The 18,539-nt window shown below is 39.3% G+C and overlaps 1 protein-coding gene across 3 annotated transcripts in view; it reads left to right on the top strand.

The window, feature by feature from the left end:
• Window positions 1-18,539, top strand: part of tenm1 (teneurin transmembrane protein 1) — a 242,043-nt gene that overhangs the window by 124,984 nt on the left and 98,520 nt on the right. For all 3 annotated transcript variants that reach the window (XM_086085243.1, XM_086085242.1, XM_086085241.1), the window contains 4 exons: window positions 3,928-4,130; window positions 6,736-6,943; window positions 14,804-14,905; window positions 17,978-18,172. In XM_086085243.1, the coding sequence (XP_085941369.1) occupies window positions 3,928-4,130; window positions 6,736-6,943; window positions 14,804-14,905; window positions 17,978-18,172 (708 nt within the window). The remainder of the gene's footprint in view (window positions 1-3,927; window positions 4,131-6,735; window positions 6,944-14,803; window positions 14,906-17,977; window positions 18,173-18,539) is intronic.

The following is an 18,539-nucleotide window of genomic DNA, read 5'->3' as shown; positions in this document are numbered from 1 at the left end:
CAATCTGTCTGTTTTATGCTGGACCTACGTATCGTTTCCATCCTCCCCTGTGTCTACTTTCTAGCTGAGAGAGATGCAAGAAGGGTTTTTCCTCTTTCTTGCATCAGCAGCAGAAAGTTGACGCTGCCAGCTTCTCTTTTGGACATGCTACTCTTTTCTTGGCTCATTCCCCCGCCCATCCTTTTTCTTCCTCCTCCTACAGATCTTCCTCTCCACCCCCGCTTTACCCAATACCCGTACTTTCATATGCCCTGAGCTCTGGTGTCTGTCCTCATATTGCATCAGACATGAAGGGCTACAGTACAGTAATTAGCATCAGAAGGACCTGGTGCTCATCTCCCTGCCAGTCAGCTGGCCTGCCGTGCTGCCTGTGCTCGTGTCTGCCTGCCTGTGCTGTGCCAACTGCCATGCCCGTTTCATGTCCTATTCATCTAGAGTTGAATAAAAGGCTGCTTTCCTCGGGACATCCATCCCTCTGCTGGCCTTTATTTTTGTGGTGAGGCACAGGAGTTAGGATTAGCATTAAAGGGAATAGACTGAGGAGGTATACTCAGCAGGAATGCATAAAAGCATACTTTAGTTCTGCCAAGCTGCTTACATCCTACTACTATAATTGGAGAGCATTTTGTATGTTTTTCTCTCTGTCCAATCACATTCGAACCAAAGGCCCCTGAGCTTTTGGGCAGGGATTGTTTTGCATGGATACTCAAATTGCCTCTGGTTTTAAAACAGACTTTGTGTGGTAGACCTCTGAGGTTGTAAAAAAAAAAAAATACATTTCCCGGTTGAATTCCTTTCTCCCAGTGATTTTTAAATCACTTTATTTGGAAATCCAAAACTTTGATTTGTCAGCTCCGTATGCGTCCCTTTTCTATTTGTGGTTAGCACAATCCACAATGCACAAATAGTCTGTTTATATGTCTATTAAAATATAGTTTTTTTTCATTTTCATACTTACACATTACAATATACATGTAGATGTGAGTTTAGAATAAATAAATACAAAATCCCCCAATTGTTCAAAATGTTATTAATTTTGTATGTTTTACTGTCTATCCCACTTATGTTACACAAAAATGGATTGGTTAAAAAATCTATACATAATAAGAAAACTATCAATCTAGTAGGTCACGCTCATATTGTCTTGATTAACCAATAGATTGGTCAGACACTGACCATTCCGGGTGGTTACGGGCATACCAATTTTATTGGTTAGACAAACAACCAATGAAATTGGTTACAATAGAAAGTAAGTCTATATAGATCAGGGATGGCAAACTGCGGTCCTCGAGGACTGGAGTCCTGCAGGTTTTAGAGGTTTCCCTACTTGAACTGCAGCTGATTCCAATTAACAGGATTGTTATCAGGTTTATGCAGAGCTTACTGATGAGCTGATTGTGACTCAGCTGTGTTGAAGAAGGGAAATATCCAAGACCTGCAGGACACCGGCCCTCGAGGACCGGATCTCACCATCCCTGATATAGATAAACTGGAAATATATTTATTGTATTCTAACTTTATTTATTAATTATTATGTGATTATAATATGATACATTATAAATAAAAATGGAAATGTGTGTCTAGATAGATCACTGGTGGCCTAGTGGTAGAGTGTCTACCCTGAAACTGGGAGGTTAGGATTCAATCCCTGGCCGGGTCATACCAAAGACTATAAAAATGGGACCCATTTACCTCCCTGCTTGACACTCAGCAGTATGGGTTGCAATTAGATCATCAAATTATTCCCAGGCACAGACCCTGCTGCTACTCACCGCTCCCTCAGGGGTTGGGTCAAATGCAGAGAACCAGTTTCACCCACTTAGGTGGGTGTGAGAATCAGTGGTGCCTTTTTTGGGGGGGAATCCCGCGTGTCAAAGGATTCCTGAAAAATGTAAGCATCTAACACAGGTTAACCAATATCTTGGTCAGAATGACCAATTTGTATCGGTTGGCCCAATCACCAATATATATTGGTTGAAAACACCTACCATTTTATTTCATTTTTAGGGTGTACCTATGTGCCAGTAAAACAATTACTCACTTTGTTTTTGTTTTGTTTTGTTTGTTAACTTATGTTTCCTTGGAGAAGAGTAACTCAGGGGACAGACTGGATTCATTGCCATCTGTCTGCTGCACCATTTAGGCCTGGTACAAACATACACGATTTTCATATCTTGCTTATCTGTTACAAACCCCATACGGATATAAAAAAGTGGTGAATGAATTTACCGAATGAATGTAATCGGAATAAAACAAATCAATCCTTGAGGAAAGCCGACACACATCGGGGATTCCTCACTTATTCTCTTTCCAGAATATGAACTTTTCCCCTCCACTAGTTAATATTCAATCTGTAAATATTAATCACTGACTCTCTTTCCTCCCAACTTCAATCTTTCTTTAGAATACTTGTTTTTTGTTTAATACTTGAATAACTCGAGGCTGGTTTACCATGACAACATACTTGCTCAATGCCCTGAGCATGGCAGCAACTGGCCGTGAAGCAGCGGTGGAATTTCACTTAAATGGTGACCTGTGGGAGACCTACTTTGCACCCACCCCACCCACTCTCTACCATCACACAAACATACCAATGAAAAGACATCGCAGTGGACCTTATTTATTTCCGTTTTTAAAGTGCTTTTTGGGGTGGGGGGGGTTGTATTAATCACGGGTTATACACGTTGCACGTGCCACGATCCGCCACTGCTGAGAACAGTGCATCTTTTCTAAGCTCGAGTGTGTCTAGAAGGGGACCCGTTTTGAAGACGTAGACCACATAAAAAATGGCGGTGGCAATAACGTGATTCACAGGGCATAAAGAAACACAACGATTAAGTCACATGCACATTTACAATTACTTAGCGGGAACTATTCCCAAGTCAGCCGCAGCCACATCCAACCGACAAGAAATCTCACCAAGTCGATATCCTGATTTTCATAATGGGAAGTCATGAAGTCACTATTTCCCGGAACTGTCAGTGTAAGACTTCTTGCGAGACTAATCAGATTAATTGCAGTATTGCCATTTCTAACGCAAGTCAACAGTAATAAACAGCACTTATGGTATAAACAGTGGTATCTTCGTGCTCTCTTGCTCACTGTCATTTGACGACACACAATATATATGACAGCTGGCCTGTGGGTGTGCATGATGTTGCCATAATGGAGTGGTAAAGCTGCAGCCATTATAGATAGACAGCATGCAGACTCATCCATGAATCTGTCCCTAACTGTTCATCTGCCTTTGTGGCCGTAACGATCGGAGGGCTCCCCTCTGTCACCGTATTTCCTCCATCTTCTTTTAGAAGCACAGATATATCTCTCCATAAAAGCAGGCACAAAGAGGGCTGAGGAGGTTCTCCTGCTCCACCAACACAAAAGACTGAGGCCTGGATGTTGATAAAGGCTTATGGAGAGGCAAAGAGCTAATGGCCAAAACCCTTTTGGAAATACCCATTCTCCTTACACAGACACACACTCACTCAAGACGCTATCTGTCTGCCATGATTCTATTTGTGATTGCATGCATACATGTGGGCAACTCTTTTTTCCAACTCAAACTCTCTTTTTTCTTGTGCACACTATATTTTTTGTTAAAAGATGCTAAAATAGCACGTGTCAGTAGCCCGTGGAGATAGCACTCAGACAAAACACTTGCTTTTAAAGCAGTTCATCTTCAATGCAGGGTCTATCCAAAGGACTGCCAATAGAGAGTCTCTTGAATAGCAGGATTTGTAAAGCAATGAGTCATTCCTGATGTCTCTTCAGTCTCATTTCATTAGTAGCGCTGTTGATCCCAATGATGTTTAAGGACAATGAGCTGGTATGTAATTGGTCCGTTGATTGTGAAGAGAGCCCCCTTTCTCTTTGATAAATCCACATTATATGACCTTTACATTAGAAATCTGTTGTTTGAATCTACAGAAAAGTGGGCGCGTGGACGGGTCATCGACCGTGGCGAGGTCGACATCGGAACACAACAGAATCAGGCCATCCCACCAGGAATCTTTTGGAGGCTACATATGACTGTGCACCATCCAACCCACATCAAGTTCAATCTCTCTCTCTCCCATAATGCACTGCTGGGGGTCTATGGTCGCAGGAATATACCACCTACACACACACAGGTAAGACATTATTTTGGCAGACATACTCTCAACTAGCAACATGTCATGACGCTTATATGCAAGCTCCAAAAATCAGATTAACACGGTAATTTATATATATATATATATATATATATATATATATATATATATATATATATATATATATATATATATATATATATGGGGCACGGTGGCTGACTGATTAGCACGTCCGCCTCCCAGTGCAGAGGACGTGAGATCAAGTCCGGGCTTCGGCCTTCCTGGGTGGAGTTTGCATGTTCTTTCCGTGCTTGCGTGGGTTTTCTCCGGATACTCTGGATACTCTGACTTCCTCCCACATTCCAAAGACATGCACAGCAGGTTAATTGAACACTTCAAATTGTCCATAGGTGTGTTTGTGAGTGTGGATGGTTGTTTGTCTCTGTGTGCCCTGCGATTGGCTGGCAACCAGTTCAGGGTGTACCTCGCCTACTGCCCAAAGCCATATATATATAATGTCAAAATTATCGTGTTAATATCGCATTAACTTAACGACAAAACGACCGCCCCTATTTGGAAAGCCTCTACTGAAGGGCCGCATGACGCAGCAGAAACGTCTATATCAAACTTACCCAATAGAAATGCACTTTACTACACTGGAGCTAAAACACAGAATGTTCAAGGGGCAGAATGTTAGCGTGGAGGAGCCATTTGGACTGTGTAGCACTACCGCCGGTTTCCTTGCTTTGAAAGAACGCACTCAGTTAGCCGTTAGCAACGAGCTAGGTTTGCTCAGCAAGAGGTGTCCGTGGCACTCTCAAATCCTGTGAGAGTCGTCTTGTCAATTGGAGTGACCCCAAGCCACTTGATCTTTAGATCTGAGGCGTATTTTATTCAGAAACTCCAGAAAATAGCTTGTGTAACACATAGTCGTACTCTTGACTCGCTGTCGCTTGCAGCAGAGCGGCTCTCTCTGGCTTGCAGTAAAGCGACATCACTTTACAATCAATGCTCATCCAAACAAAATCAAAGCGTTCAATGTCATGTGAAAAGTACTAACTATAACACAGTTTCGCAGTAATAAGTTAAATAATAATGCATATATTTGTGTTGACTGACATTTTACAATTTTAAAAATGCAAATATATGAATTGTTATGAAATTACTGTATTATGACTAAAAAATGCAACCATATGTTTAGTAGATTCACATTTCTTCACAGTTTTATGTTAACAAATGTATAAAAAATTAGAAAAAATATTGTACTTTATTATAAATTTAGATATAAATTTAGATATAAAATGTGCAATTAATTTGTGATTAATAATTAGTTAATTATTGAAGTCATGCGATTAACTACGATTACAAATTGTAATCGACTGACACCACTAATATATATATATATATATATATATATATATATATATATATATATATATATAATAACATTACAAAAATCATGCATATGCTTTTGGCTAGAAAATAAAATGTGCCCTGTCTTTTTGCCCTTTTGTACATAGAAAAGCAGTGTCACTGATTAAGCTGCCAGTGTGCCAGTTTTCAGTCAATCTCTAAATTGAAGGCCATAATTCTTCATCTGCATTGTGGTTTTAAAGCAGCCCGCCCTGAGCGATACCAGTTCACAACGACAACAGTGGAACATCACATACTAGCGGTTAATTCAATGCTAGTTTATCTACTTCGTATTTGAGCATCTGCTGTACCAATGACACACTATGCAGAGGTGCTTGCCGGTACTATAAAATAAGTGCAGTTCAGCATTAAAAGTGGCACTGGCTACTATTTTTTTAAAGGTCTCATATTATTCAACTTATCCACATACTAAAATAGTTTTCAAATGTGTTGATTGATGTTGAATTTTCCTATGTATGGCAATTTATAATACAACCTGAATTTGCATATTGTCTCGGAATAAGACAACTGAACAGCACAGCAATTTTACCTGTTTGGCACAGATGCTCTGCCTATTGCTCCTGGTTAATAGATCAGCTTCCACATATTTCACATGCCCATTTTTATATGTGCAAAACTTTAGTAATTAAGCTATAATTATATACATATACTATTACTTCGTTATAAAGAGAAGTTTTGCTCTTTTTTTAGGGCAATTTTGCATGCTTTTTTTTTTTTTACTTACAGCAATGTACCTATTTTCTAAAATTTATGAAGGTTTAAACATTGGGAATGTTTAAATTAGAGAAATGTGAGAAAATGTAAATGCCTCAATGAGAAAAGTGTATAAACTGTGCGGTGAGGGGTTTTAGAGCCTTAAAACATTTATAATAAATGTAAAACGTAAAGGTAACTACTTTTTCATTTATTGCGGGTATTTTTTGGAACCTAAGACAATCGGAAAACGAGGGAACACTGTATTCTTGGGTGTGACAATCAGTGATACGTTAACTTTACCTTTATTTGAAAACCTGGCTGGTTATGAGGCTATATGATTAAGGCTATTTTATACATTGTGTGAAGGCTAGGTAGGAAGAAAAAATATATATTTTCAAAAATGCAATTGGCTGTTCCCGCTACATAAATAAAAAAAACACGACTTGTCCAAGGTCTCCCATTGAAATTGCATATGCATTCATTCTTGTCTGATTATTTTTCCTTATGTGTTCAGTTTGACTTTGTGAAACTGCTGGATGGGAAGGCGCTGCCCAGATCTTTGAGTGATCCTGTTTCAGCTGGCAAAGCACCGAAAGGTCTGCTGCTGAGCGGCCTCCAAGAAACACGCTTTATTGAGTACATGGACCCTGGCACCTGGCATCTGGCGCTCTACAATGATGGACGCAACCTCGAGCAAGTTTTACTCCACAGCACTCCCATAGGTGAGAAGAAGACTTGCTTTTTCACAAGTTGCTATATTCTGCCTCATTTGAGTCACAACACGTTTCCACTGCATGACTACTTGTCTCAGAGCTCTTCACTGCCTTGCCCTCTTTCAGCTTTTATATGTTTCTATATAATAACAGGATGACATTGAAGTGTCAAGTCATGTACTTTTGTAGAGAACTTTCCACATTATTCAAGTCAAGTAAGCTTGGTGTGGAGAGAGACAGTCATTTGAAAGAGAATGATAACGACTGCTTCCAGTAATGGCAAAACCTGCTACAGAGCTGATTCCTATGACACACACGGATCCCGGCGTAATTTGGAGTCTGAATAATGCAGGACTACATGGTTGAATACTGACAAGTGGATATTTACCAGCGGCGTTTTCACTTGGGATTACATTCAATGAATGTACTGACACAGTCGAAACTTTGAGAGGTTACAAGAGCCAATATGGACAAATATATTTTTCATTGCTGTAACAAGTACATGTGACATAAAATGCATTTCAGAATTTAAAAACATGGCAAAAACTACCTATTACACCAACACGGGCTGACAATGGAAGAAAACAGATATTGTGGTACAATAGTGAGAACTGTGATACGATGGAGATGTGAGGGGGAGCAGCTAAAGGGGAATTCTTACAGGTGCCTTTTTCTCAAGGGCACATCAGCCTAGCTTCCACTCATTTGGGTTTTGACAACTGATGATACCCACTTAACAAATAAAGAAAGAATCACTCCAAATATGGCCATGGTAGGGATCATGTTATCCTCCATTGGATTTGTATTTTAAAAAAATCATTCATAGAAAGAAAAGAAGGATTTAGATTGAATATTAATATAAGTACAAGTAAAGACTTAACATGATCTGCAGGTGTTTCTGTGCATAGGGCAGGAGTGCAAAACTTAACTGCACAGCAGTGATGTCAGGTCTTTCATTTGAAGTTGGTACAACACTGAAGACTGACAAGACTTGGACACGTATAGTATGCAGTATACTGTCCACAAATATAAATTGAAAACAAACCTTTTTTTTGGAAGCTCAGTGTTAACTGTGTCAAGAATTGTGTTTGGCTTCTCTGGCTGTAAGGCAAGGTACTTGCTTTAAACTGAATTCTGGTGACAGGAATCAATATTTCAGGTATTTCCGACTGTAACCTCCAGCATGTCAAGACTCCAAGGACATGAATGGAATGTTAGTAAACTTATAGATGTGGCTTATTCATCTAGAATTTGACAGTCATAAGTAGTGGTTTTGTTTCAACTTATATATATTAAGCACATCATTGCATCCAAAAGAGTTATTCTTTGTGCTGTTCTCAAAACACAAGGGGCAAAGCATGACTCAAGTGCGTTTAATCAGCCATAATTAACACAAATAACACAATAAGTGTTCATGTTGAAGCAGATGAGACATAATGGACGTACGAATTAAAAAGGACACTACTCAGAACACGAGTGAGGGTAGGTTAGAGCGGGAGATCGACAGACGGATCGGTGCAGCGTCTGCAGTGATGCGGACGCTGTATCGGTCCGTTGTGGTGAAGAAGGAGCTGAGCCGAAAGGCAAAGCTCTCGATTTACCGGTCGATCTACGTTCCTACCCTCACCTATGGTCACGAGCTGTGGGTTGTGACCGAAAGAACAAGATCCCGGATACAAGCGGCCGAAATGAGTTTCCTCCGCAGGGTAGCCGGGCTCTCCCTTAGAGATAGGGTGAGAAGCTCGGTCATCCGGGAGGGACTCAGCTTCGAGCCGCTACTCCTCCACGTTGAGAGGAACCAGTTGAGGTGGCTCGGGCATCTGGTTCGGATGCCTCCTGGGCGCCTCTCAGGGGAGGTGTTCCGGGCATGTCCTACCAGCGGGAGGCCCCGGGGACGACCCAGGACACGCTGGAGAGACTACGTCTCACGGCTGGCTTGGGAACGCCTTGGGATCCCGTCGGAGGAGCTGGCTGAAGTGGCTGGGGAGAGGGACGTCTGGGCTTCCCTGCTAAAGCTGCTGCCCCCGCGACCCGACCCGGATAAGCAGAATTGAAGACGGAACGGAACGGAACTACTCAGAACAAATATTTACTTACTGAGTTTAGTTTGTTGTATTCAGTTTGCAATTGGACTTATTAACAACAAGTTATTCACAAACAGTTGTGAATAGAGTAGCATTGTACTCAAGTAATGGTATTGTTAAATAACATGACTCAAGTAATATTACTCCAAATAATTCCGTGAGTAAGATTATGTAATTATCAAGTAAGAAGACTACTACTTTACTGAGGAACTGGTGACTCACTTCCGATTATTATTATTTTTGTTTGTTTCAAAACATGAATGTCAGCTTGACGAAAATATCAAATGGGAATGTGAAAATCAAACGCCACTAGCGGTTATGTTGGTTGTTGTTGACAGTGCGCTAGGCAGAAGTCTCTCCGACAAACAAAAATGTAATTTAAAAAACAAAACTCAAAACCAAATAAAAACTAACTATAATGAAATTTCCAAAACTATAATAACCCTGCATGGATGTTATACGACTTCAAAATTAAGAATGTCTTGAAAGAACAGAGTGCTAGCTGAACTGCCACATTGCAACAAAACATTGTTCTGAAATTGTGATTTAGTTTGTGTCTTTTATGTAATGACTGATAGCATGCAACCAATATTTATTTTATTTTATTCCAGTGTTGTCATGCAACTGACATGTTGTGTTTGAAGGCTGATTTATAACAGGCACTTGTTTTGTTTGTATATTCTGAATTGAATTGGAATGGGACTCCCTTCAAAAATGTAAATATAGACAAAGAGATGGGCTTTGAATGGGAAAGGGCTTGGCTTACAGGAGAAATACAAACGATTGATCACAAAGTTGATTTTACTACCAATTCAAACAATGGCTACGAACTGTCCCGCTTTGTTTTGGATGAAGGAAATCTAACCCACTGAGTCGTGAAGTCGTGCATTCTAATATGAGAGAGACCCTGCGTGCAGGAGCTCCGACTGGAGCCTGAGAGGAAGATAAGATACCAGATGATCATTGTCGGGAAATTGAGCTTTCGTGCAGCAAATAGTAACTGGATACAGAAACGAATATTGACAATAAATAAGAGAGCGGCATAGGAATGCTATTTAGGAAAAAATAAATAAATAAGATCAATAAACCCTCCTCAGTTTGACAGAGGGAACATTCGAGAACATGAAAAATATGAAAACAATACGTGAAGTCAATGCTGATTTACCCAGATATGCCGCGTTGTTGTCATAAAAGCACATGGGTGGCCATAAAGCATGGTTGCAAAAGCAATGAGGTATGTGATTACGTGTACTGCAATGCTGTCATGGGTCATCATAATGATCATTAATTTCCTCAGACAGTATAAATAGGACATTTAAAGCTGCAAGTGTTTGGTTAGCTGACCACAGGCTTGTGTTGCTTCAGTCAAACATTATTTAGTTTATTTTTAGACTACCAACAGTGAAAATATAATTGCTGCTGATTTGGACATGAAAAAAAGACTTAAAATGCGATATATAAACAATTGTGACAATGTCATCTAAAAAATGTTACGTCATACAGTATCAGTTGAAATAAACTAAATATATATATATATATATATATATATATATATATATATATATATATATATATATATATATATATATATATATATATATATATATATATATATTAAATTATTCACCTGTGCCTGTACTAGTGTAATTTAGTCAACGAAAGCTTAACAAAAATAATTTCGTCAACACACATTTTTCACCGGACTATAACGAGACTGGACTAAATTGTTCAATAATAAACAATAACTGGGACTAAATCAGTATGCATTTTTGCCGACTAATGAAGACGAGACGAAAATATACTTCCCTTAATAAAAACTGGACTAAAATCTAAAATCTATGGACATTTTAGTTCATGAACAAAAGTGAGGCGAAAATTATATGATTTTGTAAAATCTTGTCTCTGCTCATCTGGCACTGTGACACTGCCATGTGACACAGTGACACACCCCTTTTCAAATCTGCAGCTAGCAAGTGCAACATGCAAAAACACAAGGGACAGACAGTAGGTGGATTTCACGGTGAACGGTTTAAAAAAAAAGAGGAAATTATAGTTATAATGTAACATTAATCCAACGGCTATAACGTTCCAACAATAATGTTAATCTGACCGCTTACTAATGCTGGCTAATTTAGTAGCTCATAGGAAAAGTAGCCACTTGTTGATATACTGTAATTGTGTGTGAAGTTGTTTTCATCAAAAAGGTGAGGGAAAATTTTATGTGAAATAGTTTTAGATCTGAAATGGTCAACATTATCTCATAATTAAAAAATATATACAGGGGTAAAATGATTGTCCTGACTAAAACTAGACTAAAAATGTTGACAGTTATAGAATAAAATTATGTTTTCTTGGACTAAAATAAAGACTAAAATGCTAGATTTATAGTCGACTTAAAATGGAATAAATAAAAATGGGATGAGGTTGACTAACTGTGTTAAAAACTAACTAAAAATGGCTGATAAAATTAACACTAGCCTGTACAAACTGGGCTAATTGTGCATATTTCAAATATGCTGCTTTCCTCACACATACTCTCAGCTACTTTTCATCTTTGAAGAAGTAGCAAAAAATAAAAAACGAGTTAATGATCATTATCATCACGCATACACATTTTCTATGAAACTGATGAAATCACGGTTAGAAAATGCACGAGTATTTCTCGTCAGCTGAGTAGTCAATTCATTTCACATTAAACCCGAGGGTCATAAAGCATGGCTGGAACTTTAAAAGGCTCATAAACTACAATTGGAATGCTTATTTGACCAATCAGACCACTTGGGTGGAAGTACCTATTTTATAATCGCACTTAGCTGCAATAACTTATGGGATGAATGATTTCCAACGGAAAAGGGTTTAGTCAGTGGAAAGAACAGATTATGCATGCACACACACATGCCGTATAGTCAAATGCACTGGTCTTCATGCGTTACTTGTTAATTGCCCGGAGAATTTTACAGCTAAGATATTGACCTGAAAATACGGCGCTTAATGCGGTTACAGCCATCCCGACCTCCTTCTTTCTGAGAGATCATTGCGTCTTCTCAGAAATAAAAGCTCCTCCCTGACCTTGCAGATGAATTCTTGCTCATTGCATTTGTCAAGTGCCACATCCAATATTAGAATTTACGCGTGTGAGTTTATTTTTCTTCCAAGAGGATAGAAGACTCACATGAGGAGTTTTCCTGACTGTGTGGGAGATGATTGGCACTCCTCTCCATCAGTGTGACGATGACAGGTGATGGAGGTGAAAATGACTTTGGTTTCTATAGTGATGCGCTGCCGTGGAGGAACTGCGCCGCCTGTCTCATTAGCATGTGTCACACGTGCCTCAAGGCGAGAGTCACACTATATCGCTGTGTGTGTTTGTTTGTAAAATGTGTGTGCGTGCCTGCACGTGTGTGTGGTCCATGCCAATGAAGGATTTGTCATTCATGCAACCTCAATAAAAGAAAGCAGCGGACAGCGGTGGATTGACTCCTAAGTAGATGTGCAGAGAAGGAGCAAAGCAGGACAACACTGGGTTCTAACCTGTGTATTATTTGTTCTTGAATATTTTTTTTTCTTTTTCTTTTCAACAGGCAATTAAAAACAAAAAGGTTTCAATTTCACTTTCCTTTCTTTTCTTTGATCCTTCCTCGGGTCTTCTGAAGTATTCGGTTTAGGTGAACGGTATGGGATTTTGAATAGGTTTTAGGTGAATTAATGAGTACACACTCACACGCACACATGCACACACACACACCCGCACAAGCACATACTGACGCACATTCTCACGCACATACAAAAAAAAAGAAAAAGAGAGAAAGCAATGATGATGACATGTCGAATCGGTAAGATTACCGAATGAACAATACTGAGCTGTCTCAAAAAAAAAAGGAAAACAAAAGTGACTTAAAAAAAAAGAATAATACAATTTTATCCAGCAAAAACTTGCCTGATTATGCAATTTTCACTTTCAGCTTGAATCCAAAAATACAAAATTGCCAAAAGGGACACAGGATGGAGTTTGATTTCAATATTTAATTGGTCAGGCTTACGTGTGCCACATGTTTGTTAATGAGCATCAGTAAAGAATATTTTAGGCAGCCACAGTCAGTGCAAATGGTGCAAATAGGCAGAGGAGAAGGAAAACATTCCAAAACTAGATGTTAGCAAAAGCATCTTCTGTTTCAGTCATAATACATAAACTTGATTACGATGAAGTTTTAAACAGATTTGCCCTCCCCCTTGATACAATATGGCTGATTGGATCACCCTGACTGTCTGTGGTGCCTCACAAGCCGACATATGTTTAATAGGGATGGTTGAGTACCGATACAAGTTATCGGTATCGGTGCCGACACTAGTCTTATTTTAGTTTTTTTCCACAATATTTCCAGCTCACTGGATGAATCTGCTTGCCGTGTGTAAACTTTGACACTCACTGTATACCAACACCAATGTTGTTTTCCACTCTGTTGCACAAGTCCATCGACTATGCCCTGCACTGTTCAATTTGCCCCCAGATTAATTAACCTAAAGAAATTTGATCTTTATATCCTTGGCTATAAACAGAGCAGTAACTCATATTATGTACTGCAAAATGTTTGGTACACAAATCAATGCATAATAACAGTCTGTTACAGACAGACTTGAATATGATCTTTTTTTATGTTATATTTTCAGTGCGCATGCACCTACACAACAAATGCAGGTACAGTATGTGTCCTGATTTAGGGTACAAAATCCAGCAGCACAAATACAAATATCAGCTATATGAATAGGGTGTTACATCAGCTAATCCGTTATGGTCCTCTGGGATATTCCTTTAGCCAATTTAACTAGAAGAGCACCAGTTGAGTAACCTCTAAAACGGTTCAACCTTTAACAAAAGTATCTCGTAAGAAATAGTAGCATTTCACTGTTTTTTTCCCCCCATCTGTTAGCCAGCCACTTGTTGCTTCATGCAAAATGATGTAAGACCACTACACAGATTGTATTATGTTTTTGAGCAGTTTGATTGTGACTTTTGCAAATGGGCTTGTCAACAAGTAATTTCTCATTCGTGCCGATTAATAGATGCATGTGCCCACCGTTTTTCTTGAGGAGAAGGAAGCATTTCAACCTGAACAAAGACTGCTATCTACTATCCCCACCAGTTTAGAGATGTTCAGATAAATAATTAATGTTATGGAATTTGCATTGAGGCCGGAAAAGTAACCCTGTATTAGCTGCCAGGCCGCTGACAATCATTCACACTCACTGTCACCGAATGGGAACTGAACCCATACTGGCTGCATCGTTACCTAAACACATTCTGGACATTACAATCTTCTTAGCAACAAAGTCAATTTACTGTCCTCTGCATACATGTGTTCCAGCAGTAACATTCAACAATAATCTGTTGTTGACTAACTAGGTCATTCACAACGTCACATTCTGTGTTCTTCAATCTCGTTCCAAATTGTGTTCTTGTAAACAGTTTGATGATGAAGCGCGGATGTATGTAAATGTGCGGTGCAGCGTGTTTGCAACCAGTAATGCAACATAATGTGCTTAGTGCAACACAGAGTAAGTGAGTGCTTGGCCAGTCTCCAGAGAGTGATAGCAGCTGGATCAGGCTAATCTAATACAGCTTCTGTGTCTGGGGAGCCATCCATTGCTTATCACATATTTCATTCAATAACAAAATGCTACTGTATGCCAGTTGATGGAGTTGCATGTGGATTATTTTCTTCTTTTCTGCCTTGATTGTCTTGAATAAATGAAAACATGAATGATGTCTGTGTATGTTGTTGCATAGACACAATAGACGGCTGCACCAAAGGATGTAACGGAAATGGAGAATGTGTTGCTGGACGCTGCCACTGCTTTGCTGGATTCATGGGTCCTAACTGTGCCAAAGGTCAGCAAACACATTTGAAAATGTTGTGTAACGTGTGACTATCGTTTGCATTATCGGTTGAGACTCCCAATTGTCTGACAATGGTAGTTTCAAATGAATAGGTGAGTGAATGGCCATTTGTAATTCTGCTGTTAAAAAAAAAAAAAAACTGTCATATAGCCAAACAAAAATTCAAGCCCTCTGAATTCAGGGGTTTACAATGAAACATAAACAAAAATTGTATGTGTTATTCAGATTGATGCCTAAATAAAATTGTCTTAATGGTGTATGTCACCGTGAATGTTACAAGCTTGTAAACACATATACAAACAATGCTACATACTGTACAGGGGTGGCTCTTGAGCCAGAGATTTAGGAGTGATGAGCTCCTGGCCAGGTAAGATCAAATTAATCATTTTGTACATATCATTTGAATATAATTTATATATTTTATTTTAACAGGACATAACAGCTAGCTAGCTTCTCTTATTCCAATTCAAACAGAGGACAATGTCCAGGTCATGTTTGTAAATGAGAATTAGTTCTCAAACATCTACCTGACCACCTGAAACCTTTTTGTGGATTCTGGCTCTCTTCACCTTGAATTCAGAAAACAGTGTATTCTTGTATTCTTCTTTTAGTTTTGCAAGATAGCTTGTGCTGTTTGCTAATTGCTCATCTTGGCATTGCAAATCATGCAGTAAGAACGATGACTCACATCACTCAACTCAACTCAACATCCACTGCTGTTTTCTTAAGATTGTAACCCAGGGGCAACAGATACAATGAAAACAGCAGAGGCCCAGAATTGAACCCTGTGGAACACCATACATTCATATTGCACATATCCATCCGACCACTTTCTTTTTTTGCTCGTCATGGTAAGAAGGGATTACAATAATAAACAAATCATATGATGTACCATCACAAGTCGACTACTGAGCCCACCAAATTCCCTGCAGCACAGATAGGCCAAGCGGGGAGTATATTAACAAATCATTTTTGATTCGGGTACACCTCCGCCGAACCGCTGAGACTGACTCACTGAAGCCCTGGGGTTCGATCAAACCTGGTTAAGAACCGCTGTATTTCGTTTCAACAAAGTACTCCATGTTTATACACTTCCCTAGTTTGTCTACAAAGGACACATTATAGAAATAAACAAATAATCTCTTACATTTTAGGGGAGCTGGGATTCAATTTAGAGGTCCTTGAGCACCCACAAAAATGGGCTAGAAATGTCAATGATACTGTTTATAACGGAAAATAACCAAAATGTTCAAACATGCCGTACGCTTTGTACTAGGTATTAATATAAACAAAACAACAAATAATAACACTTCTAATCTGTTAAGTATTTTGATTCTAAGGGCATCTATTTACATTACGCATTACTCAATTCAGTTTATTTTCTTACAACGGGTCAATGTGTTTTGAAAAAGAACTGCTCTAGAGACTGAAAATTCCATCTGCGGAGGTTATTTAAAATAGTAATTTTAAAGAGTGTATGACTTTTACCCTGTCTGTCTGTCTGTCAGCAGTTCTTTGAGGATTCCTTCCATCACATTTTTCACATTAAGCAATATGGTGACTTAAATGCCAGCCACCTCTGACTCGCATTTGCTTCAAAATGTCTATGCGGAATTGGCAAAGAGAAATGAAGTGAAATGAGTACAAAGCCAAGCCGCCAAGGTCTGTGCAATATTTTCTATAATCACAGCATGACAAAGAATCTGCTGCGCAAATTAATGGGCTCTCACTCTGCCCGTCCACTACTTCTACATCTAGATTAGAGGAAATTACTATTATATATATTATTCTTTTTTTTTTTTTTTTTTTTTTTTTTACCCGACCTCAGGATTACTAAAAAGTGCTGGGTACTCATTGGACAGCATCTACAATGTTGCTTAATGAGCGTTCGCAGCTAGGAGTCGCCAGTTTGGTTGTGTCCTATGGTGTCAAGTAAAGAATATTTTAATAACCTAAAAACAAGCCACCTCATGAAATATAGTTAAATAAACCAAGCAACCAAGTATTGTAACTGTATTAAATAAGTATATCATCCTTTTTTATTCAGACTTTTACTTGGTTGTCTGTGTTTCTTTTTCTCACTCCCTGTTGTGAAATGTAATCTTCTCCTCTGGTTTTCTCTGCCTTTGCTTCCAATCTTCTTCCTCTGCCCCTCCCCATATTGTTTTCTAAATTGTAAAACGTGTGTCTGCCTCATTGTATTGAAACAGGTGCTCTGATATTGTCTCCCATGATGATTTATTTACATGCATCATTTATTCATATGCTCCTCTCATTGTTGCTCATTTGGTTGCATTGTGATATTTGTTGTTGTTCAAAAAGTTATGACAAGAGTTGTAAAAAGTGAAATGCGCGTTTATTGCTGCAGAGAGCAGTGGGTTATATTTACAAAAGGATCAAACAAGACAACATAGGCCCACATATATAATGTGCAAAAGGTTTTCAGTTCAAATAAGCCCAGAAAAAAAAAAAGCGTTAGTTGTAAATCTTCATTGAAAACAATTTGAAGTGTCTACCTGTCATGCCTCTCTTTTAGCAACATTGAGGTGATGGTGTGTGTGTGGGTGTGCGTGGGGGTGGGGGGGGTGGGGGGTTAGAGGGTACCTGTCAGTGCCTACGTGGCTGGTTGCCGCACAGCTCTCCATCTCTGCATGAAGAGAGCTCCTCATTTTATAAAAGCCTAATGCTCTCGTTCCTAATCTTTTCGTTTTCACAATTGTTTTCACGGCCTGTTCAAAGCAAGTGAGGTGACGTTGGGGGGATTTTCTCCAATTCTTGTGTTGCCGTGGTAGCCGGGCTCAGGTGGTGCTTGAGTAAATTGAAACAGCGTGAGTGATAAGCTGGATGCGTGTGTGTGCGCGTGTAGGTGTGTTATTTTGTGTGTGTCTACGTATGAGTGTGTATGAGACTAAGACTGTTTGAGGATTTGCTGAATCCGTGCAGCGGCTGAGATAAGAGTGTGTGGTCCCTCTCACACTGGGTTACTGCGGTCTCCCAGCTAATATACTGCAGTACCATGTGTGTCTTTTCACGTGGCTGTAATCTGTGTTTGTCCTGTTACAGATTCGTGCCCTGTGTTGTGCAGCGGTAACGGCGTGTATGAGAAGGGAAGGTGTGTGTGCCTGACTGGTTGGAAGGGAGCAGAGTGTAATGTGGAGGAAGGTCAGTGTATCGACCCCACCTGCTCCAATCATGGCTCCTGCATACACGGCATCTGCATATGCAGCCCAGCCTACAAGGGAGTCAACTGTGAACTAGGTAAGACAGTGACAACTAAACATTTACACCGAATACACATTTTCAGCCTTGTTATGACTTTGATGACATTGCCCATTTTCACTGTTGATTATTACAGAACACGTTGCGAAAACACGTCACTGGTCCTTATCGGTAACGCAACCAAGTATGAGTGACTCGGGTTGCTTTGAGTCCCAGTACAGTGAAAATAAATGCCTTGTTGTTTTGACACAGCACAGCAAAAAATGTAGTTAATAACAACCCTGCAAAATTTGTGTTAAAAAATAAAAGTAAACTCATTGCCAAATCTATTAAATGAGACTTCAAAATCTAGAAATTCAAGCCATTATCTCCCTTCTAAAACATGTAATAATAATATTAATAATAA

This window comes from Leptonotus elevatus, chromosome 9, assembly GCF_054856555.1.
Source record: "Leptonotus elevatus isolate MCC_2025b chromosome 9, RoL_Lele_1.0, whole genome shotgun sequence".
Lineage (NCBI taxonomy): Eukaryota > Metazoa > Chordata > Actinopteri > Syngnathiformes > Syngnathidae > Leptonotus > Leptonotus elevatus.
Note: the sequence above shows the minus strand (reverse complement) of the source record. Positions and strands in the feature narration are given on the sequence as shown.